Source organism: Peromyscus eremicus, chromosome 1 (assembly GCF_949786415.1).
Source record: "Peromyscus eremicus chromosome 1, PerEre_H2_v1, whole genome shotgun sequence".
Taxonomy (NCBI): Eukaryota; Metazoa; Chordata; class Mammalia; order Rodentia; family Cricetidae; genus Peromyscus; species Peromyscus eremicus.
The window spans coordinates 87805709-87829592 of record NC_081416.1 but is presented as its reverse complement, the minus strand read 5'-3'; the positions used below and the strand labels follow the sequence as shown (position 1 = coordinate 87829592).

The 23884-nt window shown below is 40.1% G+C and overlaps 2 protein-coding genes across 2 annotated transcripts in view; one reads left to right on the top strand and one right to left on the bottom strand.

The window, feature by feature from the left end:
* The window catches only part of Psma1 (proteasome 20S subunit alpha 1), a 133091-nt gene extending 117822 nt beyond the window's left edge, over positions 1-15269 (bottom strand). Inside the window, exon 1 of the mRNA XM_059268498.1 lies at positions 15122-15269. Coding sequence (XP_059124481.1) covers positions 15122-15190 — 69 coding nt within the window. The 5' untranslated portion in view covers positions 15191-15269. The remainder of the gene's footprint in view (positions 1-15121) is intronic.
* A 523-nt stretch (positions 15270-15792) lies between these two features.
* Pde3b (phosphodiesterase 3B) overlaps positions 15793-23884 on the top strand; it is a 149169-nt gene continuing 141077 nt past the window's right edge. Inside the window, exon 1 of the mRNA XM_059268486.1 lies at positions 15793-16810. Coding sequence (XP_059124469.1) covers positions 15884-16810 — 927 coding nt within the window. The 5' untranslated portion in view covers positions 15793-15883. The remainder of the gene's footprint in view (positions 16811-23884) is intronic.

Here is a 23884-nt window from a genome sequence, read left to right as displayed (position 1 = left end):
AATCAGCTAAGTCTAGGTTGTGTCATGTCCCTAAGGAAGGACTTAGTGACCACCACTAGGTGGAATGTCCTCATTTGTTATAACTCCCCAAAACTCCCATTGGAAGACTTTGTGCTTTCTCTTTGTTCCTCAAGGCTGGAGGTTCCCAGAAAATAGATTTTTGTCAGGAGACAGAGCAAGCATCTCACTGACCTATAAGCAATGAATACTGCTAGAATGCTTTGGATTCCTTCTTTCTAGAGATTAGCTGGCAGAAACAGTCTTCATATCTTGCCAGAGGTAACTAACCCTAACCACAAGGAAGAGATAGTGTTGCTCTCCCTACACAATGGTAGAGTATGTATAGTACTAAGTTGATTTACGCAGGAGCCTCCTGCCACTCACCTTCTTGGCCTTTTGTGAAGGACAAATGCAACAAATCTGCCTTGAGAAAGTTATGGTTGCTAAGGGATAAGGCCCATAGGAACGCAACTTTGGGACACAGGACTAGATAAAGTATTGTGTCTTGTCAGGGCGCCAGCTGAGGTTTTGAGGGAATCAGAATGGATAACAGAGGTGGGAGACCATGAGCATCAGTTGCACTGGAAACTACTGCAGCCCTGGGATCTCTGGTTCATCTCACTGGCTTCTCTTACAAGCAAGCATTCCTTCTAGAGGAGAAGGCTAACAGATCTGTATGCTAAATCTGCAAAAAGGAACCTATCTGTCCAGACCAAGGGGTGGACCATTGCAACCATGAAAAAGTGCTGCCAAATTCTTCTGCTGTGGGGACATAATTGACTGTTGGGGCCTCAGCTGCTTTAATCCGTCCCTTGTTTTGCACTGGGCTACACTTTTATTCAGTGCCAGCAGAGGTTATAATATAGGCCTATTGCTATTTTAAAAGGAGTGCCTTTATTTAAAACATGACTTCTACCAAGGACTCCACGCCGGCCTGGTTGAAATTTCCTTAAGAGTCTTTCTAAAGTCTAAGATTCTTCTTCCTTTGCTCTCCTGTCTTCTCCTGCTTCCACTATTGTCAGACTTGCATCACAGCCTGAAACTTCTTCCTACTTTCCGTGTTTTCCCTTATTCTTTCTCTTAGTAAATCTCTAGCGTGTCTAATTCTGTCCAGACATCTGCTTCTCAGAGGATACAAATTGAGAGTGCTACTGGGGAAATGACACTTTAGCTAAAAATAAAACATTAAGGTATGAAGCTGAGACTTAAGCCTACTTTCCTGTACTGGATCTATAGAGATTTATCGGATGCTGACCTTGTTTTCCCTGATTACCAGTTTGTTTCCATATTTTTTGCTACCCTAATTCAGAACAAGTGCTTGCAAAAAGAAAAAAAAGGGAACCATTTCCTCTATCTTTAACTACTCTTTCATATTTTCTATTTACAGTTTTCTTAAGTTTGTCTGTACTTCATTAAATAACCAGGCATTCATCACACTTAGTGTGTGAAAAAAGCAAGTCTACTATTAGACTATTCAAAAGTTTGCTCATAAGTTCCCTAAAGGATTAAAAACATAATTCTAGTTCACCCTAATCCAAACAAGTGGGAGCAATTTATTATTGCTCAGTTAGTTGTTTAAGATGAGAAATGAACATTAGGTGTCTTGTATAAAATTGTGATCTCATCTTTGCTATTGGTATACAGATAAACCAACTTAGTATATATTATTTATTATGTTAATATAGAACTAGACTACATGAACCTTTTCTATGTCAATCATATCTCATGATGTGTGTTTGTGTTTGAGGTAGGAAAAAATAAGATTAAACTTTGGGGTTAGAAGTTAACTTAGTTCTACAACATTTAAGAAATCTGAACAAGTCCTATTGCCTCATCGAACTTTGAGTAGCTCATTGGCTGTTACAAAGTTCAAGTGCAGCAGAACATGAGAAAAAGCTTTGTAAATTATAAAATACTTTATCAGTTGTGAATTTTTATGATGTGATGATAATTTGGGATCTCATTTGGGACAGTTTCTGATATATAACATATATCATTTAGGAGAAGTAGGAAGTTAACTGGGCTTGAGGTGTTAGTTTGCCAGGGCTGTCATGACAAAATACCACAAACTGGATGGCTTAAACAATAGAAATTAGTTTTCTCACAGTTTTGGAACTCCAAAATCAAGGTGTTGGCAGGTTTTGTTTGTTATGAGGCTTGAGACTTCTAAGTCTTGAAGATGGCTGCCTTTTTATGATGTCCTCATGTCTTTTTCTCTGGGTGTGGGCATCCCTAGTGCCTCTTATAAAGATGCCAGTCAGTCATATCAGATTAGAGCCTTACCCTTATAACTTCATTTAACTTTTACCTCTTTAAAGGGCCCACTTGCAAATCCAGTCACATTGGGAGTTAGGACTTCAACATATGAATTGTGTAGTAACAATTCAGTCCCATAACACACATTATTGTGTGGGTCAAATCCACTTAGTGTTTTAGGTTCTATTCAGAACTGCTGGTCCACCTCTGGAGCTTGTGGCTCCTAGATCTTCTGTTAAGGGATACTTGAGGCATGGCAGTGATGCAGGTTCTTTACTCCCATCTCGGGTTTACAGAATCAGAATCTTCAGTATTGAAGTTCAGAAATCTGCATTTTTACCATATGGGTACATATTATCTGGGTGATTTTTACATACCTATTTTTATAATTATTGATGTAATGGAAAGCATATAGGATCCCTGGAGTCACACAGCATGGGTTTAGTCTTGGATCAGCCTATTACTGCATGATTTTTGCCAAATCACTTACTCTCTCTGTACCTCAATTTCCTCATATGTAAGATGAAGATTATTATTACCTGTGTATTGTGAAAAATAGTAAGTGGACTAGAGGACACAACATGTTGTTGTATATTTGTATATTTGCTGTATATTTTGATTTTCATCATTCTCCAACTTTATATCCTGGTGAAACAATGCTTTCATGGATATTTTCTTCACATTTATACCTTTTCCTCATTTCTAAATTATACCTACTCCTTAAAGATATATTTTTAAATGTGTTTGTGTAAGAACCTCATACATGCTAGGCAACTGCTCTATCACTGAGCTATACTTCCAGCCATAGAGGTATACCCCTATTCAAGACTTACTTCATGCATTCCTTTGTGATTCCCATTGCAATCTGGCTGTCTTTTAGGAAAATTCATTTTGTATTTTAGTGTTTTTTGTGTGACCATTTATAGCTCATCTCAACACATACATGCACACATATATCACATCATAGTTCTGCATGTGATACACATTCCTTGAGGGTGTCTAGGATAGGTCAAATTAACAAATACTTGCTTACTGTATTAAAGGGAGATGTAATTTTTTTCAAAGTGATATTGTATTTGTGAAACTGAGGCTTTTTATGACTATGATAATAAGAAGTAGGTCATAATTAGGGGACAAAAGTGTGCTGGAGAATTGAGAACAGAATTTTGACAAATGTGAATGTATGTAGGGAATTAAAGCAGTTTCCCCCATTCTTGGATCCTGGAAAACAGAAATATAAACTTTGTTCTTATTATGAATATGTGGCTGGAGAGATTTCCTGAAAGGCAGCTCTAGAAGATAGAACTTGAGTGCAAGACTGACGAAGGATGAAGGAATTTTGATTGTTAGAGAAACTTGGAGCCCACCGTTTATTTTGAAACTATTTTTAGTAACAATTTAGTCAGTTTCATTCCTATGAAGGTTTAGAAATGTCTGGTCTCTTTTATAGCACAATAAAACCTCATGGTTTCCTGGTTGGCTGGTATTTATTTAAAGAGAGTGGGTTGCTGGTACTGACAACATTGGGGAAGTTATAATTGGGGGAAATCTGATGTAAACCTTTTCACCTGTAAAGAAGGGAGTTGCTAAGGATTAAAGCCAGCCATGCCTGTGAAGTATTTTTGATTTGTTTAAAGTCTTGTTCATATTAAAGTAGATGTTAGTCATCCTTTCAGACACGATTAAACATCCCCAAAATACAGTATTAAACCTTGAATTTATGTAAGGGTCCTTATTTTTCAGTTTGCACATATATTTAATATAGTTACCAAAGCACCAAGCCATGCTAGAGAGTTGTCACTGGGAACAGTCCAAGCATAATTTGAGTGAAGATTGATGTTAGGTTAAAACGGAAGCACTATAGCTAATCCTGGTTATTTAGCAGGAAAAGGACATAAAAGACCATTGGTTTTGTCTGAATTATCTAACCAAGCATTAAAAAAATTCTCTAAATAAGCAAATCTATACTTTGCTCTTAATTAGTAGATCTAGTTGGCTGTTTGCTATTACCAGAGTGATGAAAATATAGTGATTTTAAGCAAAGAAAATTGAGCAAGGCTAAATGATCTCATCTTAGTCTTTTAAAAAATGGAGACTTGTCATTGACTTCAAAGGGGTACATGAAAAAAAGAATTGGGCTCATATTGCCATACTCTTTGAAGCTGGATGGGTAATTGTTCAATTAAAAGACTTTCAGATTCCTATTCATTTTTGTATTATGAAGACTGTAGTCCCACTCTCCTATTTTGTCCTCTTCCATTTGTAAGACATGAATATGAATATAAAGCTATTGCTAATTTATAAAATTTATCTGTAAGGATGTATTAAAGTCTGGAACTATACCATTCAGAGAAATCTGTCAAGTTCATTCATGGTCTGGGATTGAACTCAGGGCTTTGTGCATACGAGGCAAGCAGTGCAAAGTCAGCACTCTACTGTTTAGTTGCAGCCTCAGACTTTTTTTTTTTTTTCAAAAATAAGAAATTGAGGAAGTCTTCCTCAGTGACCAGACTGGTCTTGAGCTTGTCCTCTTCCTGCCTCATCAGTAGCTGGGATATAAAGTGTGTGGTGTGTGCCACCATGCCTAGGAAAATTTTTCTTTATACAGCCAAAAACCAGAGGTGTATCAACTTACTATTATTTCACTAAGCCATTTAAATTATGTTTGTAAGGCCAACACTAATTAAAAAAAAAGTAACAAAGCAACTAAAAATGTTATCTCCTGGGTAATTGCTTAGAATTTTTTTTTTTTTTTTGTTAATTCCAACATAAGTATGCATTCATTCTTTAAGTCACTGCCAATTGCCTTTGGGCTATACAATGCAAGTGCTGATTCACATAACAGCAACAATAGTTTCTGGTGGGTGCTTTCCTGTCCGTATCTTTCTCTCTCTCTTTTTGAAACCTTCCTCATGTTGATTTGAAGCACTTATATTGTCTGGTTCTCTTTCTGGTGTTGTTCCTTCCTTTATAGTCATCCTTTTGTTCCTTATCCATTCATGTTAGTGTTCTTCACAGTTAAAACGAAACAAAACTGATCTTGTTTCATCCACTCTACCTATATACTATAGAATTCCAATCTGTCTTTCTAATCTCAATTGCTCTTGAGTTTCAGATTCATATATCTAACAGCAAGAAACATCTCCCTTTGTCTTCAACCTGCTTAAAATGAAACTTGTAATCTTTACTCTCAGTTATTCCTCTAATGTTTTTTAATCCCCATTAATGCCTTTAAATTATTCTGGTCATGCCGGGCAGTGGTGGCACATGCCTTTAATCCCAGCACTCGGGAGGCAGAGCCAGGTGGATCTTTGTGAGTTCGAGACCAGCCTGGTCTACAGAGCAAGATCCAGGACAGGCACCAAAACTTCAGAGAAACCCTGACTCAAAAAACTGAAAAAACAAACAAAACAAAACAAAACAAAATTATTCTGGTCACTTAGCCTAGACAAAGAAAACTTTTTTATAGTACCCATTTAAATCATTTGGAATTGATCAGCCTTATTGTAATTGTTTCTTAGATAATTTTCCTGGCTTTGGCCTCACATTCTTCCAAACTATCCCTATGTAGTACTGGTACTGATTTTCAAATGCACAATTAAAATGGATCAGGCCTTACTCCTGCTTTAGAACCTTTAACAGTTCCTTATTATCCATACAATCAAGTTGTTCAGACTTCTCAGTGATGCTGTGGATATCGCTCTGTTTAAATAAAATGCTGATTGGCCAGTAGCCAGGCAGGAAGTACAGGCGGGACAAGCAGAGAAGAGAATTGTGGGAACAGGAAGGCTGCAAGGAGACACTGCCAGCTGCTGCCATGACAAGCAACATGTGAAGATGCTGGTAAGCCACGAGCCACATGGCAAGGTATAGATTAATAGAAATGGGTTAATTTAAGATAGAAGAACTAGATAGCAAGAAGCCTGCCACGGCCATACAGTTTATAAGTAATATAAGTCTCTGTGTGTTTACTTGGTTGGGTCTGAGCAGCTGCGGGACTGGCGGGTGAGAGAGATCTGTCCTGACCGTGTGCCAGGCAGGACCAGGAAAACTCCAGCTACACAGTGACCTAAAGGGTTTCCCACATTTGGTCTCCACATTTCTATCTTGTGTTTTTCCACACACACCTTCCTTCCACCCCAAATCATACCAACCTGCTTACAGTTCCAGAACTTCTCGTGATGGCCCTCATGGTTCTGTACATCCTGCTCTTCGTCTGAATTCTTGTCTGTCTTCTCATACACTTGAGAAGCCTTTATTTATTCTTCAGTAATCAGCTAGCATCTTTTCGTCTGAGAACTCCTCTTTGTTCCACACTGTACTTGCTAAGAACTCAGAGCATTTCACACTATGCTGCCCTTGTTTACATAGTTTCCCTTCTACTAAACTAAGGGAAGCAGCTGTAATTTGTTTAATTGTATTTGTAACTTTAGTGTCTAAATAGTGCCTGGTACATGCTAAATGAATGAATAAACTTCTGAAAAACACAAATATTTTCTTGTCTGCAGGATGTTTAATGTTATTATAGATGAAATGGGTTGTTAAGATCAGTTTTTTTCTGTTTCTCCTTGTAATCATGAATAGGCCCCAAATCAACATATTTTCTGTGGTATAAGTTTCCATAGGCCTACAAGAATAGGCTAATAAATATAGTTATTCCATGGAAAGTAATGTATTAATTTTACATTTTTAGTAATTGGGGCCCCAAACCCTGTGTCATTTGTTTGGGGATGAATGAGGGCTGTTAATTTATCTATATGATGGTGAATTTAGGAAAACAAGACATAGAATGAAATTAAGTTGAAGGCAGGTCTTGAGAAAGAGTTGAACAAACGGTGAGATCTAGAGATCTGGTTGGTCAGGAGACTGAGTTAGACTGAATAAGAGAATTTTCATACTTGAAGAGTATACTTTAGAGGTAGCCAGAAAAATATATATTGCAACAACACAGATATTTAAGAAATAGTAATGATAACTCTAGAGATCTGTAAAACTCAGAATTAACAGGATTATGGGAAGTCCTGAGGGAGTATGGGAGGTAAGAAGCAAGGTAGATGTAAGAAAAATAAACATACACACTTGCTTGCGCACACACGTGTGCATACACACACACACACACACACACACACACACACACAAAACCTATTCATTGTTATCTACCTTAAGTATGTCATTTGATTTAATACATAATAAAACTCCAAGAGCTGGACATAGGCATTTTATAGATGAGGTAGGTAACATGAGACACCAATAAGCTCCAAGGTTATGGAGCTACAAAGTGGTAACTAGAGTAGACCGACAGTGAGGTTCTTTACTCACATCATGCTGCTTTCTCTTTCCAATAAATCCTCAGAGCTGCTGTGCTGCTTCATACAGCTTAGTCATCCACATACAAATACAAAATTATTTGCTTCTATTTGCAATGATCATGTATAGGTGGTTCATTTAGCAGTTCAGAATAATACAACTATAATTTTATTTTCAATTCCACCCTGTTAAATCTATAAAACAATAGTTCACATTTATTGATGATGCTAGTTAATGCATCAGATGAATTCTCTTGAGCTTCTCTTGCAAAAACAGCACGAATAAATTTTAAATAGGTTTAGCAGAACAAGCTGACTCCCACATTTTTCTTGGTGTGCTCCACTGCTGGCTCTGTTTGGAATCCAGAAATGACTGCTGTCTGGTGTAAAAGGCATTTTGCTCTTGCTGCCTCCTGTAGATTGCTCTGCCTGGCAGTTTGTCACTCTCCTGGGCAAGTATCCAGCTTGTGGTAGTGAGGTGGTTTTGTGGCAGAACTCCACAATTAACCACAAGTTCAGTGTCAACGGTAGGCTGCCACCGTCGCGGCTGTGATCCTTCTGGTCTGCTGGTATAGGCAGAGTTGAAGAAACTCCTGCTTGTCTAAGGAGGGAACAGGAAAACTTGGAAAGAGTCTGCATTGCTGTTTATTGTTCAACGTTGAGCTTTTAGATGTAAAGCAAAAAAAAAAAAAAATCCAGGAAATTTCAGATTAATAGTTAGATATTTAAGACCTTTACCAGTTACTATATTTTTAAAACTCATAGCAGTGAATGTTTGGCATAGATATAATTGTTGTTCTGAAAATTATAAAGTAAAAAAGGAAAAATTTTCAAGCATTAGAATATAGTCTTTTATAGCAAAAAAAATCTAGGTATTATCACTTGATTTAAAAATTTAAAGTTCACCTACATTTCCTGTAAGAATTTAGTTTATACTATAATTTAAATCAAACTTAAGGGTCCATTTCTTAATTTTGTGAAAATGGATATTATAAATATTTATAAAAATATGGAATCTTGTTTTCTGTTAAATTATTTAAGGGATTTCTATTAAAATTCTTTGATGAAGCCAAAAATATTAGAGAACATATAACTGAAAGTCTGATGTGTAAAAATTGCTTTGAGAAACACAAAAAGTGATCACTTGTGATAGGATGAAGATTATGTTGGTCAGGAGACTGAGCTAGACTGAATAAGAGAATTTTCATACTTGAAGAGTATACTTTAAAGGTAGCCAGGAAAATATATATTGCAACAACACAAATATTTAAGAAATAGTAATGATAACTCCAGTTCCATGTTGCATAGCATCATCTCTAGCCCCCTTATACCTAATACATACTTTTTTTTTTTTTTTTTGCCACCATATACTTTATGGGCATAGGGTGCTTGGAGTTAGCCAAAAATACAAGGGATGCATTTGTACAGAATTTTGTACTTGCTTGCTTCCTGTGCTCAGATTCTCTTTTCTCTCTACTTTACTTAGGTAACTTCCATTTGCCTTTTAATACTGGCCCAGACATGACTTCCTTCAACTGCTCCCAGACCCTTACTCCTCACATGCTATTCCCAAGACAGTCTAGGTAGGTGCTCTTGCTCTGGCCTTCCTGAGTGCAAAGAGCCTAGTTCAGCTCTCCATCAAAGATTCTATTCCTCCGATCTTTAGTAGTTTTTTACTCTTCTATGTTCCACGAGACGATGGAACATTGTCATTACAGTATCTTTGTTATCAGGGACCAGACACTTAATAAATGAATGCACCTATTAAGAATGGGATAGTAAATGTTTGTGGAGAAGGGTGTTACAGAGGAAGTGAAAGTGAGGGAATGAAAGGACAGAGATGAAAAAAAGAAAGTATGGAGAGAACTGTCATAGAGAAGGAGATACAGTGAGACAACATGAGACAGATACATAGTGGGGGCATTCTGACAAGAATAATTTTTTTCTTTAATAGTTGTCAATACTTGCAGCCAAGTTTTGTTTATTTATTTTATTTTTTTGAGACAAGGTTCTCTGTGGAACAGTCCTGGCTGTCCTGGAACTCACTCTGTAGACCAGGCTGGCCTTGAACTCACAGAGATCTGCCTGCCTCTGCCTCTCAAGTGCTGGGACTAAAGGCGTGTACCACCACCGCCTGGCTGTGGCAGAGTTTTTATGTGATATGTGGCACTTTTTAAGAGTTTATGTGTATATGCCCTATTTCCTAGAGACAGCTGTAGCTTTGAGGAAGTTCTGAAGAACTGTTCATAGTCTGTTTGTTTTTTTAATATAGTGCACTAAGTATTCTGCAAATAGATACTTGATGAATTAAAAGTAAGGGGTTGGGGACACATATAAAGTGCTTGCTGCATGAGGACCCAAGTTTAAATCTTTACTACCCATTTAAACGTCCAGTAGGCCTATAATTCTAGCACTAGGAAGCTGGAGATGGCATCCCCAGAGCAAACTGGCTAGGAGACTAGAATTGGTGAGCTCTAGGGTCAGCTAGAGATCCTACCTCAATAAATAAGGAGGTAAATCTTGGGCCTCCATAGGTATACATATGTACCCCTACCCACTGTATAACCCCACACATGCATACACATATGGATACCACATACACAGAAATATTAAAAAACAAAGGTGCTATTATTCCTAGCCACTTCTGGGGTCACATGACCCCGCAGGCACTGTCAGCAGTCAGGCAAAATGCTTAGTTACTCTAGGACCGTACATTCTAGTAATCCGTTTGCAGCATGATCATGTAATCTATGCACATGCGTGGTGTAGCTACATAAGCCCATATATGCATATGCAAGGTGACCTATAAAAGCAGGCTCTACCCAATCCCTGCTTGCTCCCTCTCACCAGAGGTAGCTTGTCTTCCCTCCCCCCACCCCCATCACCTTTCTATTAGGCCTACCCACAGCCACCCTTTCCCTTCCCTTCCCTAATAAAAACTCTTATAGTGGATTCTGTTGTACCTTGTGTTTTCTCCCACCTGGTAAATAACGCCGATAAATAAATAACAAAAGGAATAAGTAAAAGGCAGACTCCAGCTGGGCGGTGGTGGCGCACGCCTTTAATCCCAGCAGAGCTAGGCGGATCTCTGAGTTCGAGCCCAGCCTGGTCTGCAGAGCGAGATCCAGGACAGGCACCAAAACTACACAGAGACACTCTGCCTCAAAAAACCAAAAAAACCCCCAAAAAACCAAAACCAAAACCAAAACCAAAAAAAGGCAGACTCCATTCTGAGAAGGGTATTAGTTAGAAGAAAAACATACTGTTAACCTTTGGACAACAGAATTGCTTGCATTTTCAAAACAGAATGATCTTTTCTATACTGGAGAAAGGTTTGTTTTTATTTTTTCAGTAAGTTAGTAAATGTTCATTCTCCCACTCTTTTTGGTTTTTTGAGACAGGGTTTCTCTGTGTAGCTTTGTGCCTTTCCTGGAACTCTGTAGCCCAGGCTGGCCTTGAACTCACAGAGATCCGCCTGCCTCTGCCTCCCGAGTGCTGGGATTAAAGCAGTGCGCCACCACCGCCTGGCGATTCTCTCACTTTTTCAAAAATCTTACAAGGTTCAATGTAACTTAAGGGAAAATATTAACATTTAGAAATTTGAAATCTCAATGACACTGGTTAACTTATTCCTGAAGGTTTCTTTGATACTTACAATGTGCCAGATTGCTTTCTATCTTTTTTCCTTGACATTGGTTAATTTACTTATTCCTGAAGGTTTCTTTAATACTTAAAATGTGCCAAATTGCTTTCTATCTTTTTTCCTAAAAATATGGGCTGTAATTTACTGAATTCTGTGAAGTTACGTTTAGGAAGAACATTCAGGATTTTTTTTTTTTTCATTTTTCCAAGTTCAATTCAATTAACATTCCTTTTTCAGGTATTTCAGAGGTTTCAACTTTATTATTATTTTTTCCAATCAAGGGTTCCACATATTGGTTTAGCTTTGAATAGGAAGTGCTAGAGACCTACTGAGTGGTCTGAAATTTTTATTTAAAAAAGAACAGCCTAAGGCTGGGTGTGGTAACACATGTCTTTAATCCAAGCACTCAGGAGGCAGAGGCAAGTGGATCTCTGTGAGTTCAAGGTCAGCGTGGCAAGTTCCAGAACAACCAGGGCTCAGTAGAGAGACCCTGTCTCAACAAACAAACAAACAAACAAATACCAAAACAAAATGAAAAGCAGCCTATCACTTGCATAACATTTTCCTTTGAAAAGTGTTTGAAAATCATGGTTGAAAGTGATAACATAGGGAACAGTGTTAAAAATCTTTTAAAGAACTAGTAAATATTATTCTCTTTCCAAGGCCTCTTAGTAAATACTTCATAATTTCTCTACCTCCATCCTTCTCTCCTCTTTTTTCATCCCTCCCACTTTCCCTCCTCTTTTCCCTTCTTTTGGTGTTTTGAGTTAGGGTGTAGGATAGCTCAGGTTGCCTTTGATTTCATGATCATCCTGCCTCAGCCTACTGAGTGTTGTGATAACAGTCATGTACCACCATGCCTGGTTTCTCTTAGCTATCAGAACCTGAGTTGTCTGATTATGCGAGTTTTGTCTGACAATAGAGATGAGATTCCCAGGTCTTATTCAATTTCCTATCCTATATTTTTTTCTAGTTACATTCCACAATTGTAATTATAATAATCACAATAGGTGCAGCAGCCAAGATTCATTGAAAACAATTTGATTTTGGAAAGGAATTTCTGGGAATATTGATCTAGAACTGGATTGTCTTTACTTCTGGGTTTTAGAGTTAGGAAATGATCCTATCAAAAACAATAGTTGAAAATACAAGTCACAAGGATAGGAATTAGTTACTAGAAGATAGAGTAGAAGGAAAAATGGTTGAGACCAAACATGAGACCTCTTTTTGGCTTTACTAAGAACCATTTTTGATGCATCAATGACTAGCACCAGAGGTTTCATCAGATGCAGAAGGTATTCTAACAGCTGGGCAGACCCTAGTGCTGGAATGTCTCAAACAGTGCTTGTAAGGAAACACAAGTTGTAGTCAGGTAACATCTGTCAATGGTAAAAGTGTCCTTAGGCACTAAACTAGTTTTTAGGGTCAGTTCTAGGCTCTGAGAAGGAAAAGATCAGGGCAGGGTTCCTCCAGAGTTAGTGGATGTATTAGTGGCTTATTGTAGTAGGTATACCTTTAAGGGATATAGAACAAAATTCTCACCCTTTGTATACATACGGCAACTCTGGGTATTATTAGAACAATATAATACACAGGGAGTTACATTGTTCCGGAATGACTTAGGAGATGAGTGGTAAGCACCAGGATTCCATGTCAGTAGAAAGTGGAGAATAGGGATCAAACTCAACTCAGGTAAAACAAGGCTGGGCTAGAGAGAGCTAAGAGAAGTTAGGTATCTATATTAGGTCTTCTGTCACAACAAATAATGGCCATAGATTCTTGAACCTCAGGATGAGAACAAAGGGAATCTATTAGTTGTTTAAGTTTGGCAGAAGAATAATTAATTTGCCCTCTAAAAAATGCAGCCTAGTAATCTTTGACAGAGCCTATAAATAGAGAAGGGAGCTATTATAAACATAGCTAGCTCATTCTTTTTGTTAAGTAAACTTCTGATGGTCTTGTCACAAGCCTTACATTTTATTTTAGAATCTTCAGGTACTGGGTTGGTGTAGAGAGGGATGTGCTTCATCTGTTGGTTACTGAGAAAGTTGGGGTTTAAGACCTACAAAGATCTTGATGGTAGCTAAAAGATGTTTAAAGAATTGCAAAATAAAAGTTTTGTGAAAGCGGCTTTGAATTTTATTTCTAGGCAACAGTTCTTTGTACAAACACCTTCATTTTCACTTATCAACACTGAAAACTTGGGTGGCACAAATAATTCAAAGGTTGGTTGTGTCAATTTGATACCTCCATGGTTTGGAATACGGACACTATAGCTTTCCAAAACTAGAAGACTTTAAAAGTCATCTAAGTTAAATTACTTCCTTTTACAGTGGAAAAGAATGAGTTATTTAAAAGCCATGACTTGCTTACTATCAGGGCATGAATAGCTGGTTGGAATCCAACTCAAGAAACAGCATCTAGTCCATTACTGTTTTCATCACCATGTCTATTCTATCTCAGATGACAAGTTCAGATTTAAAAATCACAATACAATAACTTTAATCTAAACCTGTTTTTATAATTTATTATTTTAAAAAATTACCTAAAATGGGTATTTTAGTAATGTGCTTTTGTCATGCACTTCTAAACAAGCTCTAAATATACAGGCAAAGTTTCCTATTTAATCTTCAATTTATTTATTTGTGTGTGTGTGTGTGTGTGTGTGTGTGTGTGTGTGTGTGTGAGAGAGAGAGAGAGAGAGAGAGAGAGAGAGAGAGAGAGAGAGAGAGAGAGAGATATGATTTCTATGTACAGGATTTAAAACACATATTTGTTGAGTTTAGCTCAAATAAGCCCCCACTTTCATTTGTCCAGCAGAAAAAAGACCCAATGATTTTTTTTTATCATTTAGGACATTTAGTAACTATTAGAACACTCTATTAAATATTTTTCCTTTATTCAATACATAGAAAAGCCCAGAAAATTCTGGTCTTTCCCCACGTTTGTCAAATTCTTATGTTAATTCCTCAGTGATTTCTATTATGTATGTGAACTATGTCCATACATGAAAATGTTCTGCTTTAGGTCATGGCTGTGGGCTGAGATTAATTGGTGAAAAATAGGCCTGTTTGTGGGATTTACCACACATTAAGGGTTTCTCATCTCCCTGGAAAAATGTGGAATTAGCTTTTTGAGAAAAGCAGGCCTGTCATGAAGTTGAAGGGAGAATTTCGGTGGAGAGAAACAGTTCACACTCTCTAAGGCAGTTATGCCTGGTTGGATTCCAGGACAGTCCCTTTGGTTCAGCAAAGTTCTTTCTCCCACTTCTAAGTCGGTCTTTCCTAATGTTGTTCCCACTTTTTTTCTTTCCTAATGTGGCCAGTTCCTTCACAGAAAGCATCTTATTTGGCTTCTTTCAAGGTCATCCGATTCGAATCGATGAGTGGTCTTAGGACTATGGAACTCCCTTCCTTCCTTCCTTTCCCCCAGAAAACACAGTTGCACACAAAAAGTCTCTTACTTGGAAAGAACTTTTGGGACAGCAAAGTCTTGGCTGTGGTAGAGGGATAGAGGGGGTGAAGCAGCACATGTGTGGCAAGGTTACCAAGCATAGGACTTGGATATTAGTTCTTAGCCTCACTTAAAAAGGTTCCTCAGCAAGATATGCTTGATGTCAGAGTGCACTCTCCAGGGGCCCTCCTCTCTTGGGCCACTGAAGGCATCATCTCGGGCCTGCTGCAGGGCCCCCAGAGTCCAGGTAAAACAGTGGAGGCCAGATGGAACAGTGCTGAGTTTCTTCATCCTGACCCTGGTGTTGGCTGGCCCTCCCCCTTCACATGTCTGGATTCAGGCTGTCCGACGGCACACCGTGAACCTACTCTCACCTCATTATGTCCACTAGGCACTTCCCTTGGGGTCCGTCTCCCCGAGACCTCGCAGTGACCTGAGTCTTGCAGGGCCGTGTGTGACTTACCGCCTGTGACTGGGCTTGGTGGTGGTGGTGGTGGTGGGGTGTCTCAGGACTAGGGCCAGTCCCTCCCATCTGCCCAAGAGCACGTCGCTCTGTGTCAGTCCGGGTGGAGGGGTTCCAAGCGCAGCGGTTCCACTCTCCGTGGCCCCGCGCGCGCGCGCGCGCGTGCGCTCCCCGAGGGGTCCGCGTCAGTCAGCCTGACGCGAGGGAGGGGCTGGGGGAGCGGGCTCCCAGGAGCGACCAGCCGGGCCGCGGGCGCGCGCTCACCCGCGGGGTCCCGGATGCGCATCCTGACGGGGGCGGCGGCCGCCCGCCCGAGTGGCGACCGGCCGAGTCACGGGAGCGCGCGGGGGGCCGCCGGCGGGGCGCGCTCCCGGCAGGGGCAGCCGCCGCGGGGGGGAGGAGCGCCCGCTCGCGCGCCCAACGGACCAGGCTGCAGCCGTGAGGTAACTGCTGCAGCGCGCGGGAGCGTGGAGGCGACGCCTCCGTCTCCTGTCCCGAGCGGTGTCTGAGGTGGGGGGGGGGGGGGCAGAAAAAAAGAAGAGGCGTCCGCGGCGGCCCCGGGACACAGACCAGGCCCTCCCGCCACTCTCCTCAGCCAGCATGAGGCGGACGCCGCCGCCCCTCAGCCCGCGCGCCGGGGATCCCGGGTGGCGGCGGCGGCGGGCGCAGCCCTGACCGCTCTGCGAAGCTCGGGGCGCCTGGAACGCGGAGGGCGCGGGGTCGGCGAGCGCCAGCGGCTACCCCTGCGACCCGGGGGGAGCCATGAGGAAGGACGAGCGCGAGCGGGACGCGCCAGCCATGAGGTCGCCGCCGCCGCCACCGGCCGCCTCGCCCCCCGAGAGCCTGCGCAACGGCTACGTGAAGAGCTGCGTGAGCCCGCTGCGCCAGGACCCTCCGCGCGGCTTCTTCTTCCACCTCTGCCGCTTCTGCAACGTGGAGCCGCCGGCGGCCTCGCTCGGCGCCGGGGCACGCCTCTCGCTCGGCGCCCTGGCCGCCTTTGTCCTGGCCGCGCTGCTGGGCGCGGGGCCCGAGCGCTGGGCGGCCGCGGCGAGCGGGCTGCGGACGCTGCTGAGCGCCTGCTCGCTCAGCCTCAGCCCGCTCTTCAGCATCGCCTGTGCCTTCTTCTTCCTCACCTGCTTCCTGAGGCGCGCGCAGCGGGGCCCGGGCCGAGGCGCCGCCGCCGCCGGCTCCTGGTGGCTGCTGGCGCTGCCCGCCTGCTGCTACCTGGGCGACTTCGCGGCGTGGCAGGGGTGGTCGTGGCTGCGCGGGGAGCCGGCGGCGGCGGCGGCCGTGGCGGGCCGGCTGTGCCTGGTGCTGAGCTGCGTGGGGCTGCTGACGCTCGCACCCCGCGTGAGGCTGCGCCACGGCGTCCTGGTGCTGCTCTTCGCCGGCCTGGTGTGGTGGGTGTCGTTCTCCGGCCTCGGGGCGCTGCCGCCCGCGCTCAGGCCTCTGCTGTCGTGCCTGGTCGGGGGCGCCGGCTGCCTGCTGGCCCTGGGCTTGGACCACTTCTTTCACGTCCGGGGAGCCTCTCCTCCCCTGCGCTCGGCGACTGCCGCGGAAGAAAAAGTGCCTGTGATCAGACCCCGGAGGAGGTCCAGCTGCGTGTCGCTGGGAGAAAGCGCCGCCGGTTACTATGGCAGTGGCAAGATGTTCAGGAGACCGTCGTTGCCTTGCATTTCCCGAGAACAGGTAGGGGCTCTTGGGCGAGCAGGGGCTGCGGGGAGGGGTGCGGAGGGGAGCGCTGCTCTGTGAGCGCGTTGGCTCTCGGTGGAAAGCCAGGGGCTGGAACTGATGTTCTGTGCTGGTGAGGCTGCTCCCGGTGCTAGGGGCTCTAAAAGAGCAGAAGCCAGTGGCGTTCTTTCCTTCTTTCCTTCTTTCTTTCTTTCTTTCTTTCTTTCTTTCTTTCTTTCTTTCTTTCTTTCTTTCTTTCTTTCTTTCTTTCTTTCTTTCTTTCTTTCTTTCTCTCTCTCTCTCTCTCTCTCTCTCTCTCTCTCTCTCTTTCAAATCAGCGAGTGGAAGTGAAATAGCCCACTCTCCGACTTGACTTATGCAGGTGGAGAGCTTTCAAGACTGAGGTGACTGACTTGAGGTTCAGTAGGTTGACCACCCCCACTTTGGGCATACTAGGCTTCTACACACGGCATTTTGGTACCATTGATCTGTTTGCTATTGAAGTGAGGATGTCTGCCTGGAGGTGACCAGCAGCCTTTAACATGAGAGTGTATATGCGGATTTTCAACAGTCAGGAGCTTGTCAGGAATGATGATAACTGAGAGGACAAATGAGTGTTTTTATAATTAAAAGAACAGAAATGAGACTTAATTTAGATGAATAGACAGCAGCATACACTAATGCAATTTAAAGTTTTTACAGACTAACTCATGGGCTTGTGTATTTCTTGCATAATTAGGAGAAAGTTTTAGCAATTTAACCTTTAAACTTAGTAATGTGTGGAAAGATGCCCAAAACATTTCCTCCTCCACCCCCATAGGCTTTCATATTTTGTTTTTTTAAAGGAATTGGAATCATCACGAGGGAATGAACTTGTATCTCTATAGTGTTGGGAAATCCACGTACCACGCCAAGAGATCCTTTAAGTATAGCTATTATATATTGAACATTTGCCGCGTGCAAATACTTTTACGTTTATTGTTTCGGATCTTCCTGAGGACTGTGTTTGGTGGGGTGACATTAACATTAGTTTAGGCAGACAGGGAAGATACAGGGCCAAAAAGTGGCAACCTTAGGGTCTGATTAGATTTTTCAGTTCTGGGAGGTGTGTTCTATGCAACTTAGAGGGTAACTGTAGCGGCTGTGTGGAGGATTGTATATCCTTAGCTGTCAGATTTGCTGATTAGTGATATTTTTCACACTGTGACCCAGTAGATGGGAAACAAACGTTTCTTGTTCTTTACACATTTGAGGCACTGGTCTCTCTGTGTTTTGTGTTCTTTTCAAAATAATCTATGAGCCACTACATTGATTTTATGGCCTGCTAAACACTGATCTATGTATCACTATATAGTGTTTCATAAGACCTTTTTATGCTGCTCCTTGATTTTTTTCTTTTTCTTTTTTGAGACAGAGTCTTGCTGTGTATTCTTGTCTGGCTCTCCTAGAAGGGCCTTCAACTGGAGGACCCTTCTGTCTCCTGTTCCTGAATGTACCACTTTGCTTGACTTGGGAGGCCACTCTTGTGCTGTTGTTATTGTCCAGATGCTAGGAAAAACAAACAAACCAGTTATACCTTTTGTTTTCTAAGTTTACTACTGGCAATAGTAGACAATGTGCAGAAAAATGCTGATCAAGTGAAAACTTGTTAGAAGATTAGCTGTCTATCAGATGTGTCAGCTCTTTTCATAGACTGGAGTATATTTGACTTTTATGTGACTAGATTGCATTTTAACATTGGAAAAGCCTTTTAGCATAGTTTCACCACTTTTGTAGAGAATTTTTAGGCAAATATTACAGTTTAAATATTTTGGTAGTAATTTGTTGGTAAGTTATGAACAGTTAGGTATGTTCTTTTGTAAACTGAAAAATTCTAGTCTTTTCCTAGTGTGGTTCCTTTGCTATCAAGTCAACTTTTTTTTTTTCATCCTTTAAGTGTGGTATTATTCTAGATAATGCCACTTATTATTTGTAATAGAAGAAAATACAATTCGTGTTTGTAAAGACAGCATATTTTCTTAGAGTAGAAAACCCTTACTCAGATTCTTCTCTTGAGTAAAAACATTTTGAGGATCTTAAAGTATATGCTAATAGTTTAGAGGTTTATACTTGGGTACTTACTGTTCAGTGCTCTGAAGTGATACTATTTGGACATTTCTAGATAAGGGTATTTTTAACCTAGCAAAGATTACAATACAAGAATTTTTATTTATGCTGTTCTTGAAGTTTAACATAGAGGATTTGTGCTTTTTGCCTGTGTTTTATGTTAAAAAGTTAAGAAATCAGTACTTTTATGGAAGTAGAAGATCAAGTAGTCTTCTAATTGTTCAAGTGTTATATATGATAATTGTAAAATAAGAATTTAGGTGAAACTTGACATAAGGGAAATGATCTGGATTCGGGGGCAGAGGTTTAAGGATCAAATCTTGGCCTTACTGTTTAACTTTGGAGACATCAATGAACTTATCTGTGTCTGTGTACCAGCAAATGAATTCTATAATATCTTCTGATTCTAAATTAATTTCATTCAGTGATTTTTTTGCTTTCAGTAGTATATAAATAAAAGTATATGGATTCACAAATGAATAATTTAAAAAAAAGGTTTATTTTAATATTGAAGATTATCCCTGCTATCCCTGTATATTTTCCAAGGTATGACTGGGGAAAAATGAACAAAACTGCATTTTTTTGAGAGAGCTTTCTTTTAAAAAGTGAATTCATTCTTGTGATAAAATTGTTGAAACATTTTCTAGAATTTAAATGTCTTTATTAAAATCTTTGAAAAACACTTGAAAATGCAAAAATCAACATAAGTGTTTTTGTTTACATGAGAATAGAGTTAGAGTAATATTTGACTTTTTGGATGTTATATTAGATATGATGCTGAAAATAACGACATGAATGTAAAATATTTCTATTATATTTGTAATATTAAAATATTGTATTTATGTCAGTTCTTAGGTTAGGTCCTCTTTTAGAAACATACTTAGGAATTTAAGGTTAAAATCTAATTATTGCTGACTGTGTTCTTTGGAGGGTTAATAGAAGCAGTGAGTTTACAGTTGGCCAAGAGTAGGCTGCAACTAACAGGAAGTTTCGAGCAAAATCAGTTGTCTATAGGAAAGTTGTGACGGGAACCGAACTGCATTTCTGCTCCTTCAGTTATGTATCTCGGAGTGTAGTGGTCAGCGCACAGCACTGCCATTGCATGTGTCCTTACTTCAGTGTGAGCTTTAGAAAAAGGAAAGTTAGTTTGTAAGAGATTTTTTTCTATACCTAAAATGCCAAGGGCTTTCTAAATGGTTAGGTAAATATTTAAAAATCTTGTGGCCTTAATGCTCATAAATACTATTTAAAGTGTTAATTTTATTTGAAAAAAGTGTGCATATGTAATGTGAAGACTTAAGAAAAGGATATTTTAAAGTGTGACTATTTAATGTTCTCAAATAATTTTCAAGCCATAACTCCACTGTAAGTTTCTTTAATAATATTGTAATAGTTTTGAAATTTATTTCATAGCTTCAGTGAGCATTTTAGTTTCATGTTAAAATTTGTTAGTAATAACAGCCTACAGGACAGTTTTTCTCCTCTTGTTTCTCTTGGATATATGCTGCCACCAGGTATCTTTCAAGAATAGAGACTTGGCTAGGTTCCTCACCCTCTTAAAAAAAATACTTAGTGGCTTTTTATTATACACAAGCTAAAGTTCATGCCCTTGACCATTGCTTGCAAAGACCTTCATAACCTGCTTTTGGTCCTTTTCATTTTTTGTTTTAAATTTGTTATTATTTATAAATACAATTTATTATTGTTTATAAATGTAATTTATTATTATTTATTATTCATTTTTTATTTTAGGATTTGTGGATCACCTACCCAGTGTTCATATTAGTTGTAGCTATTTGAGGGTTGCTTATTGTTAGTGAGCTTGTTGTATACTTTTTTCCTTTGCTTTTATCTTTCCTAACAGTTGAGTTCTCCCTTAGGGAATAAATAGGATTAAGATATTTGGACAGGTAACTAGTGCTTAATAGGTAAGTGGAGAACAAATCTTTACTGTTGCAGAGTTGACCATATAGAAGAATAAAAGTTGACTATGTGGCAGAATATTTTAATTATATTGGATAGTAGCATTTCTATAACATGTTTTCATATACTGAGCGAAAGGCACCCACAAGTAAAGCTATGAAGTTTGTTTTCATCGTTCTTAGGCTGACTTCCCCAGTGATGGGGCTCATCTCTCATTCTCTTCTCTTTTAGGAAAAAGAGCACATTACCAGGTCAGCCTATTTCTCTAGCACACTCTTCAGGCTTTCAATGTCCCTTCTAAAGCAGAGAGAACCTCCACATGCTGAAAAGCTTATCTTAGTGTAAATGTTTGTATAGATGATATTGGAGAAATTTAGAGTTTAAATGAAATTTCATTACATATAAGGGAGAGAAATTGAACCTCAGAAGAATGAGAAGATTGACTCCAGTTTATGCTGTAAGACGCTGTGAGTGAGGCCTAGAACCTAGGTACTGACTTCTAGTTCACCTGTACTTTTCCCAAAGAGCCCATGGACCTGCCTGCAGTCATAGTTTCCTAAAGCTGTAGTTAATTTTCCAGGTATTGTTAATTATGTAATAAAGAACAATGTCCTTAGTTATAGGAAGTCGGGGTAAATAATGGGAGAGATGGGGGAGGAGGGGGTTTAGGTGGGTGTCTTGAAAATCAGAGTCCATAATAATCCTCTTGAAGATGTTACATTTATATGTTATGTACCTGGCTTTTCAGGGTGTAGCTAGTCTCAAACTCCAGTGCCATCCAGGCCAGCCTGGTAATGAATCTTGAGATGGGGAGAGTGAAGAGAGAGTAGAGAGCAGAAGTGAGCTGATGGAGTGCTGTGTGCCAGGATGCCTGCGATAGCTGGATTCTGTCTGTGGGTACTTCTTGACAGGTTATAGCCTTTGAGCTGCTGTTCACTTTGTCATTTACAAGCATACCTAGCGCTATGTAGGTACTTATTAGAAGGTATGTAGGAATTTTGGTAGACCTACCAAAAGTCAGAAGAGTGTATCTCCCAGTGTTTTGTTTTCTTCTTCTGTAACCTAGAACTTTCTTATCAGTATTGAATTTTCTAGGAGGTATGTTTGACTAGTTCTTCATTACATGCATTTCATACAACTTGTGTTCAGCACATTTTAAATGTATTTAATTATAATTGAAATTTTAAATGAGAAATGTCATACATAAAGGACTCTATATACCTGTATATTTTATATGATTTAAGGGAAACAAAACAAAAAAAACCCCAGATAACATGGTCACTGCTTGCTTCCTTTGAAAGCCCTTTCTTCCCCATCCGCTCTTTCATCACATTCTTCTTTCTCAGGCATTATGCCCATCCTGTTCATTCCCTTGCTTATTTTAATAACCTTCTATGAATGTATACCTAAATAATATCTGTAATCCTGCTTGCTTTTTAAATTTATATAACATAGAAATATGCTGCATACATTTCTCTATAACTTCACATTTTGCTTGACAATTTCTGAGGTACATCCATGTTGAAGTGGATAGTTGTATTTTATTTTTCAGTGTTGTGTATTATTTCATTGCTGGAACATAGTAAACTTAGTTATCCTTTTTATTGCTTGCAGACTCTTGAGGGTTTTTTTTTCAGTTTTTTTGCTATTAAGAATAGTGTTATTATGAAAATTCTTGTTATTATCTTCCATTACAAATGTGTGTGTGTGTAGAAGTAGAATTGTTAGGTTACAAGTTGTGTTTATATTCAGCTTTCATGTCTATAAGCAGAGTAGAAAGCACTCTAAAGATGCCTGTGTTCTAATCCCTTGAGTTTCTATGTTACCTTATATACATAGTGGAAGGACTTTACAGTTGAGATCAAGTTAAGGATTTTGAAATGGAGAGATTATCTAGGATTATCTGAGTGGGCCTGGTGTAATCACATAGGTTCTTAAAAAGGAGTATGTAGGCGGACTTTTCTTTCCTGCTCGCCAGTTCATGAATAACCAACACAGAGACTCAATATTAATTATAAATGCTCAGCTAATAGCTCAGGCTTGTTACTACCTAACTATTACATTTAAATTAACCCATATTTCTTATCTGTGCTTTGTCATGTGGCTTGGTACCTTTTCTCAGTATGGCATGCCCATCTTGCTTCTCTCTGCATCTGCTCACTAGTCCTGACTCCACCCTACTTCCTCCCAGCATTCTCAGTTTGGCTCTCCTGCCTAACCTTATCCTATTCAGCTGGCCAGTCAGCTTCTTTATTAAACCAATAAAATAATACATATTCACAGTATACAGAAGAATTATCCCAAAGCCGGAGAAGAGAGAAGCAAGGCAGAGAAGGCAGTGGGACAGTGGGAACGGTGCTGGAGAAAGGCAGTGTTAGGCTTCAGTTAGTTTGCCTCTGCTAGTTCTGTTGTTATAAGGATAATGAGCCAGGGAAAGCTAGCCAGGAAAAAAGCTGGAAAAGGCAAAGGACAGATTTCTTCAGAAAGTAGTGAATCCATGCCAACCTGTGTCAGTCAGATTTTTGTCCTGTAGATCTGTGACACATTTGCCTTGTTTATGTCTTTGTTTCATTACTGGGATGTACTAGATTGCTAGAGCTGTAGCAACAAAGTACCACAAGCTGGCAATTTAAAGACTTTAAATAGCCTTACATTTCTGGATGCTAGAAGATCAAGATCAAGGTGCCCCCATGCTTGGTTCCTTCTGAAGACTTCTATAACATTTTTATGACTTGCCATTTTGGATATGCCAAGCTCTGAAGATTCTAAAATGGCAAGTACAAAGTATTTCAAGGAGATCACATACTAATAATAGAAGATATATAATGATGTGGTAATTATAATTTGATGTGGTAATTAATGTAATAAAGGTATGAACTAGGCATCACGAGACTGTCACACAAGAGACAGCCAACCTTCTGTACAAGTTAGAAAGCCTTCAAGACGTGTGCAACAATTTAGCTTAAATTTTAAAGGAAAATAAAAACTAAAATTTTTACCTCTGTGCTTTTACAAGGAAATTTTAAAAGTCTCTTGTTATCTCCCTTCATTCTAAATACAAAA